Source organism: Mastigoproctus giganteus, chromosome 1 (assembly GCF_048544385.1).
Source record: "Mastigoproctus giganteus isolate SK-2022 chromosome 1, ASM4854438v1, whole genome shotgun sequence".
NCBI classification, from domain to species: Eukaryota; Metazoa; Arthropoda; class Arachnida; order Uropygi; family Thelyphonidae; genus Mastigoproctus; species Mastigoproctus giganteus.
Window position 1 is genome coordinate 213,226,663 of NC_143575.1, and position 17,767 is coordinate 213,244,429.

General features: G+C 38.7%; 1 protein-coding gene across 1 annotated transcript in view; it reads left to right on the forward strand.

The window, feature by feature from the left end:
• The first annotated feature begins 807 nt into the window (after nt 1–807).
• Nucleotides 808–17,767, forward strand: part of LOC150091507 (neuferricin) — a 141,215-nt gene continuing 124,255 nt past the window's right edge. The window contains exon 1 of the mRNA XM_090384263.1: nt 808–1,172. Coding sequence (XP_090240389.1) covers nt 809–1,172 — 364 coding nt within the window. The 5' untranslated portion in view covers nt 808. The remainder of the gene's footprint in view (nt 1,173–17,767) is intronic.

Sequence of the window (17,767 nt, forward strand, 5' to 3'; positions counted from 1 at the left end):
TCAGATTTTATCCGACAATGACAATGTGTCTGCTGTTTTTAGCTATTTTAAATCAATAAAGGTTTTTACTTGTATTTAAAATTTACATGTTATTGTTATTTCTTTATTGATTTATCTTTTTACATTTTATACCGTTGTTATTTTATATCTTGACATGGTGACCTAAGTAATTAGGTCAGTGAAATTAAAATTTTTATATATCACCTGGTTTTGGCGCGTTATAGCCTTAGTTGCTAATGCGCCAATAAAACCCAAGAACCAACCAACCAACCAATCATTTGCCCCTACTAATACTAATACTTATGCAATTAAACAGCTTTAATATAAAATTTAGCTATGAGTATAAATACTTTTATAAAATAATATATCCCTGAATACAGTACGTGTAATTTATATATGTTTCTTTACAATACATATTTGATTAACAAAGTGCTTCATACAAACTAGGGGCTCACATCTGGTGAGTATGGCTTGGCAAACCCAGTGTCCTGAGCTGGACGTCATCATTGCTCTCTTTGTTGGTGATTTCTTTCTACTTCTCTCTCTCTCTCTCTCAGGGTAACTTGGGGAATTTTTTATTTTTATTTTATTATTTTTTTTGCTTTTGCAGCATAAGCCTCAGGCTTCCTTGCACCGCATGGCTAATAATAATAATAATAATAATAATAATAATAATAATAAAAATGCCCCTCCTTAAAAAAAATAATAAATAAAAGAACTCCAGGAAAGTTTGCCACATCCTTTGAAAACTTGTGCTCTAACTGAAATGATTTCGTTTTTGTTCACCAGGTTGCCGAAGAGAAGAAAGATGGGTGCGAAGCTAGTAGTGTTTATAACACTGGTAGTTGCCGGCTTTGGCGTTGGTGTTGTTTACTTTTATCCTGATGTTTGGAATAAATATCCCCTAGTAGAAAAATATATTAGTGATCTTTTTCGAAATATTGAAATGGTGATCATGAGGCAAAAGACTAATATCGAAGAAACTTCACGTGATTCTGTTAAAGGTCAAAACCCTCCGTTTGTCGAGCGCTTGTTTACAGTTGAGGAGTTACAGCTGTATGATGGAAGTGCTGGTAGTCCCGGCCTTTATCTAGCGGTATTAGGTAAAGTTTTTGACGTTCAGAAAGGCGCGCAACATTATAGACCAGGTGGTGGATATGCCTTTTTTGCTGGTATGTACAAGATATATGTGTTGCAAAGCTGATAAGTTAGGTTCACCCTGCAAAATGATTGAAAGTTTCATTTATTTTGTTACTTTGGAATGGATTTAAAAAAAAAAAAAAATTGCGATTTGCATGTGCTTCTTACCAATAAATTGAATTGACAGAACAAACAAAAGTTTGTTTAGATAAGGATACTACATATAAATAACTCTTCTCTGAGTGAGAGACGCTAGAACAAAATTTTGCTTGAACCAGGCCGATGGTAGGGTAAAATTTATGTCCCATTCACCTAAACATGTAATAAAAAAAAAAAACTGCCCTGTCGGTAGTTCTACACCCCGATCCCAGGACTTGTGTAATTTTTTTGTGACCTGACTTTAGAAAAGCTATCACCTTGCAGCAGCCGATTGTTTGCCCTGGTGATACCAAAGCTTACCACACTAGCAAGTAGCGGTGCGGAATAAATAAAAAAAAAACAAAAAAAAAACATGCAAGTCATTATTATTATTATTTGCCGCACCAGCAAAAAAAAAAAAAAAAAAAATCCCAAGTTATCCTGAGAGAGAGTCAGAAGTAGAAAGGAATCACCAAGAAAAAGAAGAATGGTGATATCCAGCTCAGGACCCTGGGTGTGCCAAGCCTATACTCACCAGATGTGAGTCCCTGGGGTTTCTTATTTATTCATGCAGTGAAATACTAAATTACTAGCAAGTTTGAATTTTTCCTTTGATTTTTCTTCAGGGTATTTTGTGTGTGTGTGTTTTCTATATTTTGTATCATCAACAGTATATTTTGTATACAGGGTGTCTCAAAAATACACAGCATAACTTCAGGAATGAGTTCCTCATGTGTATACAATAAAAATATTTTATATCAACATAGTTCCGGGAATGCTTGGTGTCCGAGTTTTGAAGGTCTGTCTATGACACTTCCTGTTCACATCACCTTATAGTAATTGTTCAAATTGTCCACCTTCTGCCTGAATACAAGCCTCACATCAAGGTCTCGTGGACTTGCGAAGACGATGCCAAATTCCTGTCATGTTTCGTATTGTCTCACAACCTGCCACAATTCGGTTGTGGAGAGTTCCCACATCAGCTACCGGAGTCGAATACACCAATGACTTTAAATGGCCCCGCAAAAAGAAATCTAGTGGGTTTAAATCAGTTGAACCTGGAGGCCAGGCAGTTGGTCCACCTCTACCTATCCACCAGCCAGGAAACCTTCGATTCAGGTAATTGTGGGCTAGGTGGCTGAAATGTGTGGGAGCGCCATTGTGCATGGCGTGCTTGCGGGAGATAAGACATTCTGGTTAATAACTCGGGAATCAAGCATTCCCGGAACTATGTTGATATAAAATATTTTTATTGTCTACATATGAGGAACTCATTCCTGAAGTTACGCCGTGTATTTTGAAGACACCCTGTGTATATATATATATATATATATATTTTGTGTGTGCGCGTGCGCGCTCATTTTATTTGCAAGTTGCCGGTTTAGGAAGTGATTGGAAGCAGGGCTATCTTTTCCTATAGGCACTTTAGAAACTGTGCTTAGGACCTGTGAAGTTTTTAAGGCCTATGAAAAAAATAGGAAAAGCATATTATTCAAATATAATTCGAAAATTTTATTCCAACAAAATTTTACAATCTAATTTTTAAACACAGATTTTCTAAGAATAAATTCTTTCTCTAGCTTTTCTGTTAATAAGTGTCATAGAAATATCTTCAAAACCAAATTTATGGTAATGCTTTTGCATTTCTTTAAAAACAAAAAAAAATTACATTTAATGCAGGGAGATTTTAATATGTTTGATATAATGTAGTGAGGCCTTGGAATGAAGAGTGCTTCAGATTTACAAACACCAAAAGGCAGCCCCAGTTAGAAGAGTTGAAAAATTATAGATTTTTAAGTCTACAAACATAGTTGTAACAGATAACCAGTAGAGGTTGGGGGGGGGAAATCTCTCCAAAATATTCACACAGTGGTGTTATAATCTTCCAAAGAGTGGCATATAAAAATCAGCATTTTGACCACATAATTTTTGATTATGAAATTAAAGGAAGAAAGCTACTGCCATTTTGATTGTAATGTTTTAAAGTTATAAAGAAAATGTATTGACCAGAAAATAAATTTTAACAAGAAGTGTCCCTAACTGCCCTCACTGTAAACATTTTAAGGTGGGGTGAATTTTTCACTCACACCAACACACATTTCAGAAGTTGCTTTATTTAATTAATAGATATCAGAGCTGCAATGGCTTAATGTTCTACATTATATATCAATTAGTTAAGAAAAGGAGGAATTACCTCTATGATGTCTTGAAGAACACTTGTAGTATCAGCACAGAAGTGTTCTACAAGACATCATAGAGGCAGTTCCTCCTTTTCTTAACTAATTTCAGAGTTCGATATTATCACTGAATGGTTAATTGAATTTTTGATTGTTCTGTCAAATTTTTTTAGTAAGAAGCACATTTAAATGAAGTTTGTAGCCAATTTGTAAATATACACAAGACTTATACCCTAGTTTATCACTGTTTGAATTGGTGCATATTTTAACATCTCATAAATGTTGATTAGCCTGTCACTTTACCCCTGGAAATGAAATTTCCACGAAAAAAGGAGAAAAATTATATCTTATATAAAAAATGATTTTGTATTCTCAATAAGTTTTAGAGAAATTACAAATAATGGATCAGTAGCAATAAATTCCATTTAAGTTCAGTGACTATAATGTAGACAGTGGCTGTAGTCTGTAAGTTTTGGTATAGATTTTCTGTCCTGTGCTTTTACTTACATTTTTGTGAATAGGCTTAGAGAAATTTACTGCTGTGCAGTGTATCATTGTGACAGTACTGCTTGCTGTTTCCCACAACACACTGGCCAGTTATGGTCGTAAGGAAGGCATAAACCACAGTTTCTTGTGGCAGTGGAATGCTAAACTTTGCGATAAGCAAGGTTTTTAAAAAAAGTTTTTTTTTTTTTTTTTTAATAATTCGTATAATACGACAGTTTATTTTTAAAGTAGTTATAGCATGAGCAATCTGAAAAAAAAAAATTTTTTTCCTGTATACATGTGAAACACCACATCTGATTGTTTCATTCAGAAAAAGTCATGTCAGAGGGCTGTCAACCTCTGAATGGTGGTTATGTGAAAATCACTTAGATTACAATATATAAGGTATGATCAAAATGTTCAGTGACTGAACTAATGTGGGAAATCATGAAGCTTGCTCAAATAAGTGATCTTCTTCACTATAGTCTCATTGAAACTGTATACACTGAATCTAACACTTCCTCAACTTCTGGAAGCATTCCTGATAGACTTCTTTTAGAATTGCCAATACCTCGAGTTGCATTTTGAATAACTTCATTAGTCATTGCAAATCTCTGACCTTTCAAGGGGCCTATATGCTTGGGAAACAAAAAAATATTCAGAGGGATTAAAATCAGTACAGTGATGGTGCTTCACAATAAATTCTTGAATGAAAAGTGCCAAGTGTGCAGGAGCATTGTCGCGATGGATTTTTGTCAGTTCTCAGAAACCTACTTCTGTTTTCTTCAAACAGCATCATACAATTGCCATAGAACTGTTTTAAAATATTCCTGGTCAGCTGTTTGACCAGGCAAGACAAATTCATAAGGGTGGATGCTCTCGAAGAATTTAAATTGGGGGAGGCCATCAAGCTCTCAGCTGCCCACATCAATGCTAAAGCTTGCACTTATAGTCATTGTCAGCGACTCTATTGTCAGGAAAACAAGAAATATATTGTGCAAAAAGGATAGGTGGAATAGAACCAGGGTATGTCTGCCAGGTACATAAATCAATGACATTGTAGAGCAGATGTCGTCTTTTAAGGGCACGAAAGGTGAGACGTTTATACACATTGGCACTAATGACATTAAGAGTAGATCTGCAGACTTACTTAACAAGTACATGTCAATGTTGAAAAAAGTTGAGTTGGGTTAAATTTGAAAGTGTCTGCAATTCTGCCCAGACACGTTAGGAGGAAGTATATGATGAGAGGCTTATTAATCAATTCAACCCTGGAGAGATTGCGCATGGCTCGTGGGGTAGAATTTTTCTCAGTGTAGTCTGTGCTTGTTAACAGGGGAGACTTCTTCAAGTTCTCTGCCCATAGGCAGGTTCAGGGCTCCACTGATGCTATTTTTCTCTATCTTGTGCTTTCTTTTTAATTCCTGCATAATTTTCTCTTCCATCCAATCCATCATTCCAATTCTCCTTCTCCCAGTAGCTCTCTTCCCACACATTTTTCCATCTATCACTTTCCTCGGCATGCTTTCTCTTCTCCAAAACATGTCCTATAAATTTCTTTTGTCTTCTTCTTCTTAGTTCCTTTATTAATGTTCTGTCTTCTCCTACTTCCCTCAAAACTTCCTTATTACTTACTCACTGTGTCCACCCATTTCACCCTTTCCATTCTCCTTCACACCCACATCTCAAAAGCTTCTAGCTGTGTGATCTCCTCTTGTACCAGTGTATGTCTCTGAGCCATAAAGTACAACAGTCCATATTAAAGTTTTCACCATTTTCTTTCTTAATTCCTTCTTGAAACTTCTTCTCAATAGTTCTTTTCTATTACTAAATGCCACTTTTCCCATTACAATCCTTGTTTTTATTTCCTCCAGATTTTCTGTTATTATGCTTCCCAAGTATCTGTATTTGTCCACCTGTTCCAGTCTTATTCCACCTAATGTTACATTGATTCTTCTTCTGGCCACTTCGATCTGCCAACTTCGATCTGGCCAGGTTGATCTGCCAACCTGCACTGGACCAGCGTGGTAGATTATGGTCCATTTCCCTCAGCATGAATTGTTGAGGAGGCTTCCATCCTACAGTGGGTTGATAATGGCTGCACTTTTTTGTTTTCTTGCTGTTAATCTTCATATTGTACTCCTCTACTTTGCTATTCAAGATATCCAAAGAGCTCTGTAATTCCACCTCATAATTAATGCAATGAAAACCTGGTTGTCTGCAAATCTTATTGTCTTTATCTTCTCCCCTCCTACTTTTACACCTGCTTTCTGATCTTCCTTGTACTCTTTCATCAATGCTTCTTCATATGTATTAAATAGTAAGGGGGACGTGGAACATGCTTGCAGTGATTATTCATGCATTAAGAATCTGCAGATTAAAGAACCACTAGGTGACAATGATCACAGTGTACCGATGTGGGATTTACTTAAAGATGAAACTACGTTCAGGGGTTTTTAATGGGAAGGGTTTTTGCTTTCATAAAGATGACTATGGTGGTCTCAGATAGTTTTTAAATTTTATACTGTGGGTCCAACTGATCTTGTTACCAACAGAAAATTCTAAATGGGAAGCATTCGAGGAATTAATCTTGGAAGATACAAGGCTTTTCATACCAATTAAGAAATACTGTTCAAGGTTTAGATTTAAATGAATGTCAGATGAACTAATGTGACATGGCAGAGAAGAAAAATGCATGGGTTGCATATAAATTATCAGATGACACAGAAGCCTATGGTAGATATAAGCTAGTCTATAATCAAGTCACAAAGGAGGTTAGGCAAGTGAAGGTAGATTACGAGAAATCTTTGGCAAAGGATGAAAGAAAAACAGCAAAAACGTCTTCATTTATTTAAACTCTAGAAGGAAGGGGATGAATCAGATTGGTCCACTTGATATCGATGATTCAACTGTTGATGATCCTGCTCAAGTAGCTGACAAAATGAATGAATATTTTGCATCTATATTCACAGATGAGAATTCTGTAGGGAAGTGGAGGCCTGACATTTAACAAACTCTAATAGGGAGCTAAATGATTTTGTAATAACTGAGCGGAAAGCGGAGAAGAAACTGTTGAAGTTAAACATAAGAATGGCATCTGGGGGTGGATGGGATCTATCCAGTTATATTAAGGTAGGCAGCCAACCCTTAGCAATAATTACAAGAGCATACTTGGACTCAGGGTAGGTCCCACTGACTGCAGATGTGCAATTGTATCCCCAATTCACAAAGGGGAGCAAAGGGTAACACGAGTAATTACAGACCTGTTAATTTAACTTCTGTTCCTGAGAACATAATGGAGAAAGAAGCATTGAAGGATCATCTAGACAAGGCTACAGTAATAATTCAGACACAGCATGAGTTTGTTAAGGGGAAGTCTTGTCTGACCAATTTGATTGGATACTGTGATGTGGTCACAAAGGAACTGGATGCAGGGAATAACTTTGATATCATATATTTGGATCTTTGAAAGGCTTTTGATACTGCTGCACATGGAAGACTGCTGCACAAATTGGAGCAGTGTGGCATTGGAGGCAAATTGCTGCTATGGATAAAGGGATGGTTGAGTGGGAGAAGACAGAGAGTGGTAATCAATGGACACTGCTCATCATGGACTAATGTTATTAATGGAATCCCTCAGGGTTCAGTATTGTGTCCATTGTTGTTTTCTGTATTTATAAATGATATTGATGATGGTATATCAAGCTTAATGTCCAAATTTGCAGACGTTACGAAGGTTGGCAGGGTTGTTAAGGACACTAATGACAGTACGCTGCTGCACAAGGATCTAGAAAAGTTGAGCAGGTGGGCTGAGAGGTGTCAAATGAAGTTTAACATTTGACAAATGTAAAGTACTACATATGGGAAGCAGCAACCCCAGAGTGAAGTATCAACTCTGTGGTACTACACTGACATTGGTAGAGAACGAAAAGGACCTGGGGGTAATTGTGCAGGCAGATTGAAGTTTTCTGAGCAGTGGAGATGGTCTGCAAGAGTAGCTGATAGTGTCTTGTCAATGATATACAGGAATTTTTCTAGCAGGGATAAGGTGATTATCCCCTTATGTAAGGCAATGGTCAGGCCACACCTTGAGTACTGTATACAGTCTGGAGGCCTCATTTTAAGAATTATGTAGAGCTGTTGGAATGAGTACAGAGAAGGGCAACAATATTAGTGAATGGAACAAAGCGTTGCTCTTATGAAGAAAGGCTTAAATTTTGCAAATTAGTGTCTGGAGACTAGGCATCTGCGAGGTGATCTGATTGAGGTGTATAAAGCCTTGAATGGCTTGAGCATGCTCAATGCTGATGGAATTCTCCCTCTTGCTCAGAATAATCATTTGAGAGGGCATAAATTCAAATTGAGGAAAGACAGATGTAGGATAGATGTGCTGAAGTTTGCCTTTAGCCAGCGGGTGGTTGGTTGGTGGAACAGACTTTCATCCTTTGTTGTGGAAGTTGATAGCCCAAATAAATTTAAGGCTGAGCTGGACAGGTACTTGAAACGAACGGATGGGTGAATTGGGAGCGTGTTTTTTTTTTTTTTTTTTTTTTGGCTGATGCTGCATAAGCTTGCTTTCTTGCATCATATGCCTCTACTAATGCTAATGTTGATTGATGCAACCCCATGATTTGAATCACAGAAGAGTACAGTCAAGTGTATACTGCTCTGGTTCAAGGAGTAGTTTTATTGGGAGATTCTATTAGCAGAGAAATCTATCTTTTGCAGTAAAGATAGGTGGACTATAACCAGGATGTCTTTGTCAGGAGTAATAATTGATGATGTTACCAATAGATTGTCAGATTTTATTGAGGGTAAAAAGAACATTATCAATCATTGTGTAGACTAATGATAGTAAATGAACACAACTTGACAATGTTTGATAAATATATGACGGCACTTAAAAAATGCCAGAAGTTAGGTCAGAATGTGTATATGTCTGTAATTCTGCCCAGACACAATAGGAGGGATTGTGTGTGGAAAGCTTTGTGGATTAACTTAAGACTTGAGGGACTTGCAAGGATTTTGTGTGAATTTCTGAATCAAGAATAGAGCTTTTGCTGAGTCAGAAGTTATGCCTACTGGCATAGAATCTGTGTGGTGTGAATATAATAGAATATAATGTGGTGTGAGCATAGAATCTGTGTAGTGTGAGTTAGTGGGAAGCAACAGAGTAATGAGAGTGGGAGTAATCTACAGACCAGAAGATTGTGAAGATTGTGAAGAATTTTGCCCTAATTGATTGGAATAAGTGGGAGGGAAACTCGCCATGGGGAACAAATTTTTAAATAAACTAAATGACTATTATTTGTACCAGCACGCTAAAGAAAATACTAGTGTAAGAATATTCTGGACTTCATCATTATTCATGAAACAGATTACATCACAGGGCTTACAGTACAGGACCTGTTGGTAGGTAGTAATCATGCAGTCATTAATTGGAAGGTAAAGAAACACACAGCAGTAATTAAAGGTAAAGACATTTGTTTTAGTTTCACAAAAAAGGGGACTGTGATAGTTTAATATGCTTCATGGTACCTATGAATTGGGCAGATTGCAGAGGAAGGGTGGAATATACTAGAATTATGGAATACCTTTAAAGCAAGAATCCTATACCATTAAGGGAAAATATAACACAAAGAGGCTGCCAACATGGTTGAATATGTAGCTGGCCAGTCTAATAGAGCAGAAAAAGATGGCATGGGAAACTTACAAAGTGATGAAAATTACTGCCTATGACAGCTGCAAGTTGATTTGTAATATACTACAGATAAGGTTAGGGAGGCCAAGGCTGAAAATAAAAGAGCACTACCTAAGAGAGCAAAAAAAAATGGGGATAAGGAGTTTTTCATGTGTGTGAATACAAAGAAGAAAACAAATCAGGTCGGACCCTTGTGTATTGGGTGTGGGAAAGTCTTAGATAACCCAGTTGATGTTGCTGATGAATTGAATAGGTACTTTGCATTGGTTTTTACTGATGATAGATCCCCATGTACTGAGGAGAGGCTGGGTGAGCAAGGCTGAAACATATGAAATTAGTGATTTCAAAGTTATAGATGGCTGTGTATTAGAAAACCTTTCGAGCATAAAGGCAAGTAAGGCTCCTGGAGTTGATGGCATATGCCCAGTAAGAGTTTGAGGGAGGTAGTCAGAATGTGCATCGAACCATTGAGCTTAATTTCGAGGGCCTCACTGGACTTGGAACAGATCCTTTTGGATTGGGAAAGGTGCCAATATATCACTAATACATAAAGGTGGTTCTAAAAGTGAAATCAATAACTGCAGATCAGTTAGACTTCAGTGGTAGAGAAAATCTTGGAGACAGTGATTAAGAGTGCAATCCAGGGACAGTTCGATAAAAATAGCATTCTGAAGAACACACAACATGGGGTTTAGGGAAAATTGTTTAAATAATGTGCTAACCTATTTTGACACAGTTACTTATGAGCTGGATGTAGAGAACAATTTCAACATAGTTTATTGACATTTTAGCAAGACATTTGACTAAGTCCCTCATGAGAGGTTACTGTATAAGTTGGAACACGTTGGGATCACTGCAAGATTTTAAGATGGCTCGTAGGATGGCTGCAGGTTAGAAGGCAAAGAGCTGTTATTAATGGATATTTTTCAGTTTGGTGTCATTTCAGAAGATGGCTCCTCAAAGGATGGGACCGCTGTTGTTTCCAGTTTTCATAAACAATGTCAACAAAGGTATGCAGGGTCATTAATGATTAGTGCCAAGCAGCACTCCTTCAGGAAGGCTTGAACAGGCTTCAAGAATGATCATGAAAGTGGCAGGTATGTTTTAATGCAGAAAAATGCAAGATTTTACACTTAGTGAATAGCAACTCCCAAAATAACTTATATACTTGGTGGAGTTTAATTAAAAACAGTTAAGGAAGAAAGGGATATGAAGGTCTCTGAGCAGTGTAAACAGATGGCAAGGAAAGCCCATAGTGTCCTGTTGATTTATTGAACTATAGATAGGGAGATCATAATTCCACTGTGTAAGGCAATTGTAAGATAGCACTTGAAATGCTGTGTCCAGGAATAGAGCCCTCATCTTAAAAAAAAAAGACTGAGCTTCTTGAAAGAGTTTAAAGATGACCAACTCACATGGTGAGGTTAGCAAAAGGATAACCATATAAAGAAATATTTTGATTAAGAAATTGGCACCCAGGCACCTTAGAGGGGAGCTGATTGAGGTTTATAAAGCTCTGAGAGGGGATTAATAAAATGAATGAAGGCAAAATTTTCACTGTTATAAAGATTTCTAGAACTAGGGATCCATAAAATTCAAACAGTCAGGAGAAGAGGTTTAAGACTTGTGGCAGTGCAAATGAGGGATGCATTGGATGTGTCGCACCAAGGTCCCTAATCGAGGGAGCCATCAAAGTCTCAGCATAAATAAACGAGGGCCCTTAACCCCATTTGAATCCAGGCCCCAAAGTACCTTTGCACAGCCCTATTTAGACTACATTGTAGAAAGTTTTTTCTTTTTAGCCAGAGGGTTGTTGATTACTGGAACAAGCTGCCTCTGCAGGTACAGGGCTTTCCAATAGTAACGCTCGATTTTTGTAACGCAATAAAACAAATTGTGAGAGTGATAGTGATCTATTTTTATTTTTATTATGAAGTATATGTGTTAACATTATGTTTTAAAAATTATATCAGATAAATGTCCGCCGCGGCTTTGTCTGGTTTGGTTAATCCTGGATACCCAATTGGTGATGACGTTATCGCATAAAAGTGGCTCAATTTCAGCAATAACGTGCCTAATGTTGGCCTTTAAGGCGGCAACCGTCCGTGGTTTGTTAGCATAGACTTTGGATTTTAGAAAGCCCCAGAGAAAAAAATCCAGTGGCGTTAGGTCGCAGGATCTGGGCGGCCAATTAACGTCACCATTTCGCGATATAACGGAACCTTCAAATTTCTCATGCAATAGTGTTACTGTATCACGTGCCGTATGGCACGTAGCACCGTCTTGCTGAAACCAAATGTTTGTTAGATCGATTCCATCCACTGCATGCCAAAAAAAATCTCTTATCATAGCCCTGTATCGCTCACCGTTGACCGTAAGTGCCACTTCTTCTTCGTTTTCGAAAAAATACGGACCGATTATTCCGCCGGACCAAAGTGTACACCATACCGTAACTTTTTCGGAATGTAGTGGGACCTCATGAATCTCCCGTGGGTTTTCGTCGCTCCAAATTCGGCAATTTTGCTTGTTAACAAAGCCACTTAACCAGAAATGAGCCTCGTCACTAAACATTATTTTTCGCCCAAAATCAGGATCGACCTCCAACTGCTCTAGCGCCCAATCAGCGAATGCACGCCGCTGCGCATGATCGTTGGGCTTTAGTTGTTGGGTTAATTGCACTTTATAAGGGTGAAGCCCTAAGTCCTTATGCAGGATTCGCCAAGTTGTCGTGGAAGACAGGCCAAGTTCTTGAGCCCGACGTGGAATGGACTGTTGCGGATTCTCACGCACACTTTCCCGGACTGCAGCAATATTTTCAACGGATCTTGCGTTTCGCTGACGTACAGGCACTTTCAGATTTGCCACAGACCCAGTTGCTTCGAATTTGTTTATTAAACGGCGAATTGTGGATTCTGAAGGACGTTCGTCGACACCATAAACTGCACGGAGTGCACGAAACGTTTGACGAATAGAACATTGGTTTTGTTAATAATTTTTTACAATTTCGACTCGTTGCTCAGTCGTGTAACGCTCCATAATAAAATGCAGAGACTAACTGAATACGGCTACCAAAGATACCACCTGTGTGACTGTCGACTTCGTCATGCGCTGTTGCCAAACATCGAGCGTTACTATTGGAAAACCCTTTAGTTGAGGCTGACAATTTGAAGAAATTCAAAGGTCAGTTGGGTAATTACTTATGTGAACAGGGAAGTGCATAATTTGTCTGTTTTCTTGTTTCTGAGTCATAACCACACACCCAGGAACAGTCCCAGTCTTCTCGATGATGAAGATCCTGAAATGCAAGAACTTATTATTCTCTATGATCATCAATGAGGATGCAAGACACAAATTTAGCTAAACACATTGCATTCCCACCTCTTGTGCTAATATTTATTGATATGTCCTATAAGATATACAGTTTCATGAGCAACTTCACAAAGAGTTAAACTTTGACCATTTCTGAACAGATCATAAACTCAAATAATTGAATCATTGGTTTTGAAAGTTGGAGGGCAGCCAGCATGAGGATTGTCTTTGATGGCCTTCTTTAAACTTTGCAAATCACTGAAAAGTCCTAGAAAAACACATAGCAATTTCTCCAACAGCTTTTTGAACATTTAGTATTAGTAGTGGCAAATGACACAACTCTGGCTGAAAGCCAATTAAGCCTTGGACTCGGGGGAAGTACCATGGACTGGAGATGTGCAAATGTGACCCCCAATTCGTAATGCAGGATCAAAGGGTGGCACAAGTAATTACAGACCTGTTAGTGTAACTTCTGTTCTGGGGAAATTAATCGAGGCACTGGTTAAAGAAGCGCTGCAGGATCATCTAGACAACACTTCATTTATAGTTCAGACACAGCATGGGTTTGTTAAGTCTTGTCTGACCAATTTGAACAAAGGAACTGGATGCAAAGAATAATTTTGATAACATATACTTGGATCTTAGGAGGAAAGCTTTTGATTCTGTTGCGCATTAGCATTAGTAGGGGCATATGATGCAAGAAAGCAAGCTTAGCATTAGTAGAGGCATTTGATGCAAGAAAGCAAGCTTATGCAGCATCAGCCAAAAAAAAAAAAAAAAAAAAAAAACCACTTCCACTTCACCCCTCTGTTCGTTCAAAATACCTGTCCAGCTGAGCCTTAAACTTATTTAGGCTATCAACCTCCACCACAAGGGATGGAAGTCTGTTCCACCAACCAACCACCCACTGGCTAAAGGCAAATTTCCGCACATCTATCCTACATCTGTCTTTCCTCAATTTGAATTTATGCCCTCTCAGGTGATTATTCTGAGCGAGAGGAAGAATCCCATCAGCATTGAGCATGCTTAAACCATTCAAGGCTTTATACACCTCTATCAGATCACCTCGCTGGTGCCTAGTCTCCAGACACTGTAATTTGCAAAACTTAAAACCTTTCTTCGTAAGAGCACCCCTTTGTTCCATTCACTAATCTTGTTGCCCTTCTCTGTACTCGTTCCAGCAGCTCTACATCCTTCTTGAAATGAGGCCTCCAGACCTGTATACAGTACTCTAGGTGTGGCCTGACCATCGCCTTATACAATGGAATAATCACCTCCTTATCCCTGCTGGAAAAATTCCTGTATATCATTGACAATACTCCATGAGCTACTCTTGCAGCCCATCTGCACTGCTCAGAGAACTTCATATCTGCCTGCACAACCACCCCCAAGTCCCTTTCATTCTCTACCACTGTCAGTGTTGTACCACAGAGTTGATACGTTGCTCTGGGGTTGCTGTTTCCCATGTGTAGTACTTTACATTTGTCAATGTTAAACTTCATTTGCCACCTCTCAGCCCATCTGCTCAACCTTTCCAGATCCTGTTGCAGCAGCATAGTGTCAGTAGTGTCCTTGACAACCCTGCCAACCTTTGTATCGTCTGCAAACTTGGACATTAATCCCGATATACCATCATCAATATCATTTATAAATACAGAAAACAATAATGGACCCAACACTGAGCCCTGAGGGACTCCACTAATAACATCAGTCCACGATGAGCAGTGTCCATTGATTACCACTCTCTGTCTTCTCCCCCTCAACCACCCCTTTATCCATAGCAGCAATTTGCCTCCAATGTCACACTGCTCCAATTTGTGTAGCAGTCTTCCATGTGCAACAGTATCAAAAGCCTTTCTAAGATCCAAGTATATAATATCAAAGTTATTCCCTGCATCCAGTTCTTTTGTGACTGCATCATAGTATCCAATCAAGTTGGTCAGGCAAGACTTCCCCTTAACAAAACCATGCTGTGTCTGAGCTATAACTGAAGTCTTGTCTAAATGATCCTGCAGTGCTTCTTTAATCAGTGCCTCCATTAATTTTCCTGGAACAGAAGTTAAGCTCACAGGTCTATAATTACTTGTGTCAGCCTTTGATCCTCCTTTGTGAATTGGGGTCACATTTGCACATTTCCAGTCTATGGGTACCTCCCCTGAGTCCAAGGAAGCTCTCATAATTATGGCTAAGGGTTTGCTTACTTCCTTTGCTGCCTCCTTTAATATAACTGGATAGATCCCATCCACCCCAGGTGCCTTTCTTGTGTTTATCTTCAACAGTTTCTCCTCCACTTTACTCCCAGTTATTTCAAGATTCTGTAGCTTACTGCTAGAGTTGAATACACCTCTGGCATTCCCCTCGCTGAATAACTCCTCATGTGTGAATGTCGATGCAAAATATTCATTTAGTTTGTTAGCTACCTGAGCAGGATCATCAACACTTGACCCATCAATATCAAGTGGACCAATCTGATTCATCCCTTTCCTTCTAGAGTTTACATAAGTAAAGAACTCTTTGCTGTTTTTCTTTGCATCCCTTGCCAAGGATTTCTCGTAATCTGCCTTCGCCTGCCTAACCTCCTTTGTAACTTGGTTGCATATCAACTTGTATCTATCATAGGCTTCTGTGTCATGTGTTAATTTGTATGTATCCCATGCATTTTTCTTCTCTGCCATATGCCTCATTAGTTCATCTGACATCCATTTTGGCCTAAACCTTGAACAATATTTCTTAGTTGGTATGTAAAGCCTAGTAGCTTCCAAGATAAGTTCTTTGAAGAACTTATCTTATGCAGCATCAGCCAAAAAAAAAACACTCCCATTTCACCCCTCCATTCATTTGAAATACCTGTCCAACTGAGACTTGGATTTATTTAGGCTGTCAACTTCCACAACAAGGGATGGAAGTCTGTTCCACCAGCCAACTACCCGCTGGCTAAAGGCAAATTTCCGTACATCTATCCTACATCTGCCTTTTTCTCAATTTGAATTTATGCCCTCTTGGGTGATTATTCTGAGCAAGAGGAACATTCCCATCAGCATTGAGCATGCTCAAACCATTCAAGACTTTATACCCCTCTATTAGAGGTGTATAAAGGTGATAGAGGTGTATCTTTATACACCTCTATCAGATCACCTCGCTGGTGCCTAGTCTCCAGACACTGTAATTTGCAAAACTTAAGCCTTTCTTCGTAAGAGCAACCCTTTGTTCCATTCACTAATCTTGTTGCCCTTCTCTGTACTCGTTCCAGCAGCTCTACATTCTTCTTGAAATGAAGCCTCCAGACCTGTATACAGTACTCAAGGTGTGGCCTGACCATTGCCTTATACAAGGGAATAATGACCTCCTTATCCCTTCTAGAAAAATTCCTGTATATCATTGACAAGACACCATGAGCTACTCTTGCAGCCCATCTGCACTTAGAAAACTTCATATCTGCCTGCACAATTAGCCCCAAGTCCTTTTCATTCTCTACCACTGTCAGTGTAGTACCACAGAGTTGATATGTTTTTCCGGGGTTACTGTTTCCCATATGTAGTACTTTACATTTGTCAATGTTAAACTTCATTTGCTACCTCTCGGCCCATCTGCTCAACCCTTCCAGATCCTGTTGCAGCAGCATCATACTGTCAGTAGTGTCCTGGAGGACTGCTGCACAAATTGGAGTAGTGTCACATTGGAGGCAAATTGCCGCCATGGATAAAGGGATGATTGAGTGGGAGAAGACAGAGAGTGGTAATCAATGGTCACTGCTCTTCCTGGACTAATGTTATTACTGGAGTCCCCCGGGGTTGAGTGTTGGGCCAATTGTTGTTTTCTGTATTTATTAATGATACTGATGATGGAATATCAGACTTAATGTCTAAGTTTACAGACGACACAAAGGTTGGCAGGGTTGTTAATGACACTAATGGCAGTATGCTGCTGCAACAGTATCTAGAAAAGTTGAGCAGATGGGCTGAGAGGTGGCAACTGAAGTTTAACATTGATCCCAGAGTAACATATCAACTGTGTGGAATGAAAAGGATCTGTGGGTAATTGTGCAGTCAGATATGAAGTTTTCTGAGCAGTGCAGATAGTCTGCAGGTCAATGATATACAGGAATTTGTCTATCAGGGCAAAGGATGTGATGATCCCCTTGTATAAGGCAACGGTTAGACTACAACTTGAGTACTGTATACAAGTCTAGAGGCCTCATTTTAGGAAGGATGTAGAGCTGCTAGAATGAGTATAGAGAAGAACAACAAGATTAGTGAATGGAACAAAGGTTTGCTCTTAAGAAGAAAGGCTTAAGTTTTGCAAATTACAGTGCGTGGAGACTAGGCATCTGCAAGATGATCTGATTGAAGTGTATAAGGCCTTGAATGGTTTGAGCATGCTCAATACCGAATTCATCTCCTTGCCCAGATTGATTGCCTGAGGGGAAATAAATTCAAATTGAGGAAAGACAGTTGTAGAATAGATTGTGTGGAAATTTGCCTTCATCCTGTTGGTTGAAATTTGCCTTCAGGTGTTGATTACTGGAACAAACTTCCATTTGTGATTGTAGAAATTGACAGCTTAAATAAATTGAAGGCAGAACTAAACAAACTGTAAGATCCCAATCTTACAACTCCAGAAAAATAATAAATTTTTGTAAAATTGTAAAATTTATTATATATATTAAGCAGACAGGGTTAAGCTAATTTCCGCTGCGTTTCCACAGTTTGTTTCAGTTAGAGAGCAGATTAGCATTGTCAATAGGGAAGGGGGCAGTTCTGACTAAAACTGAACAGTGGGAATGTCAGTTAGAAGCCGTTTTGTTTACGGTAAATAG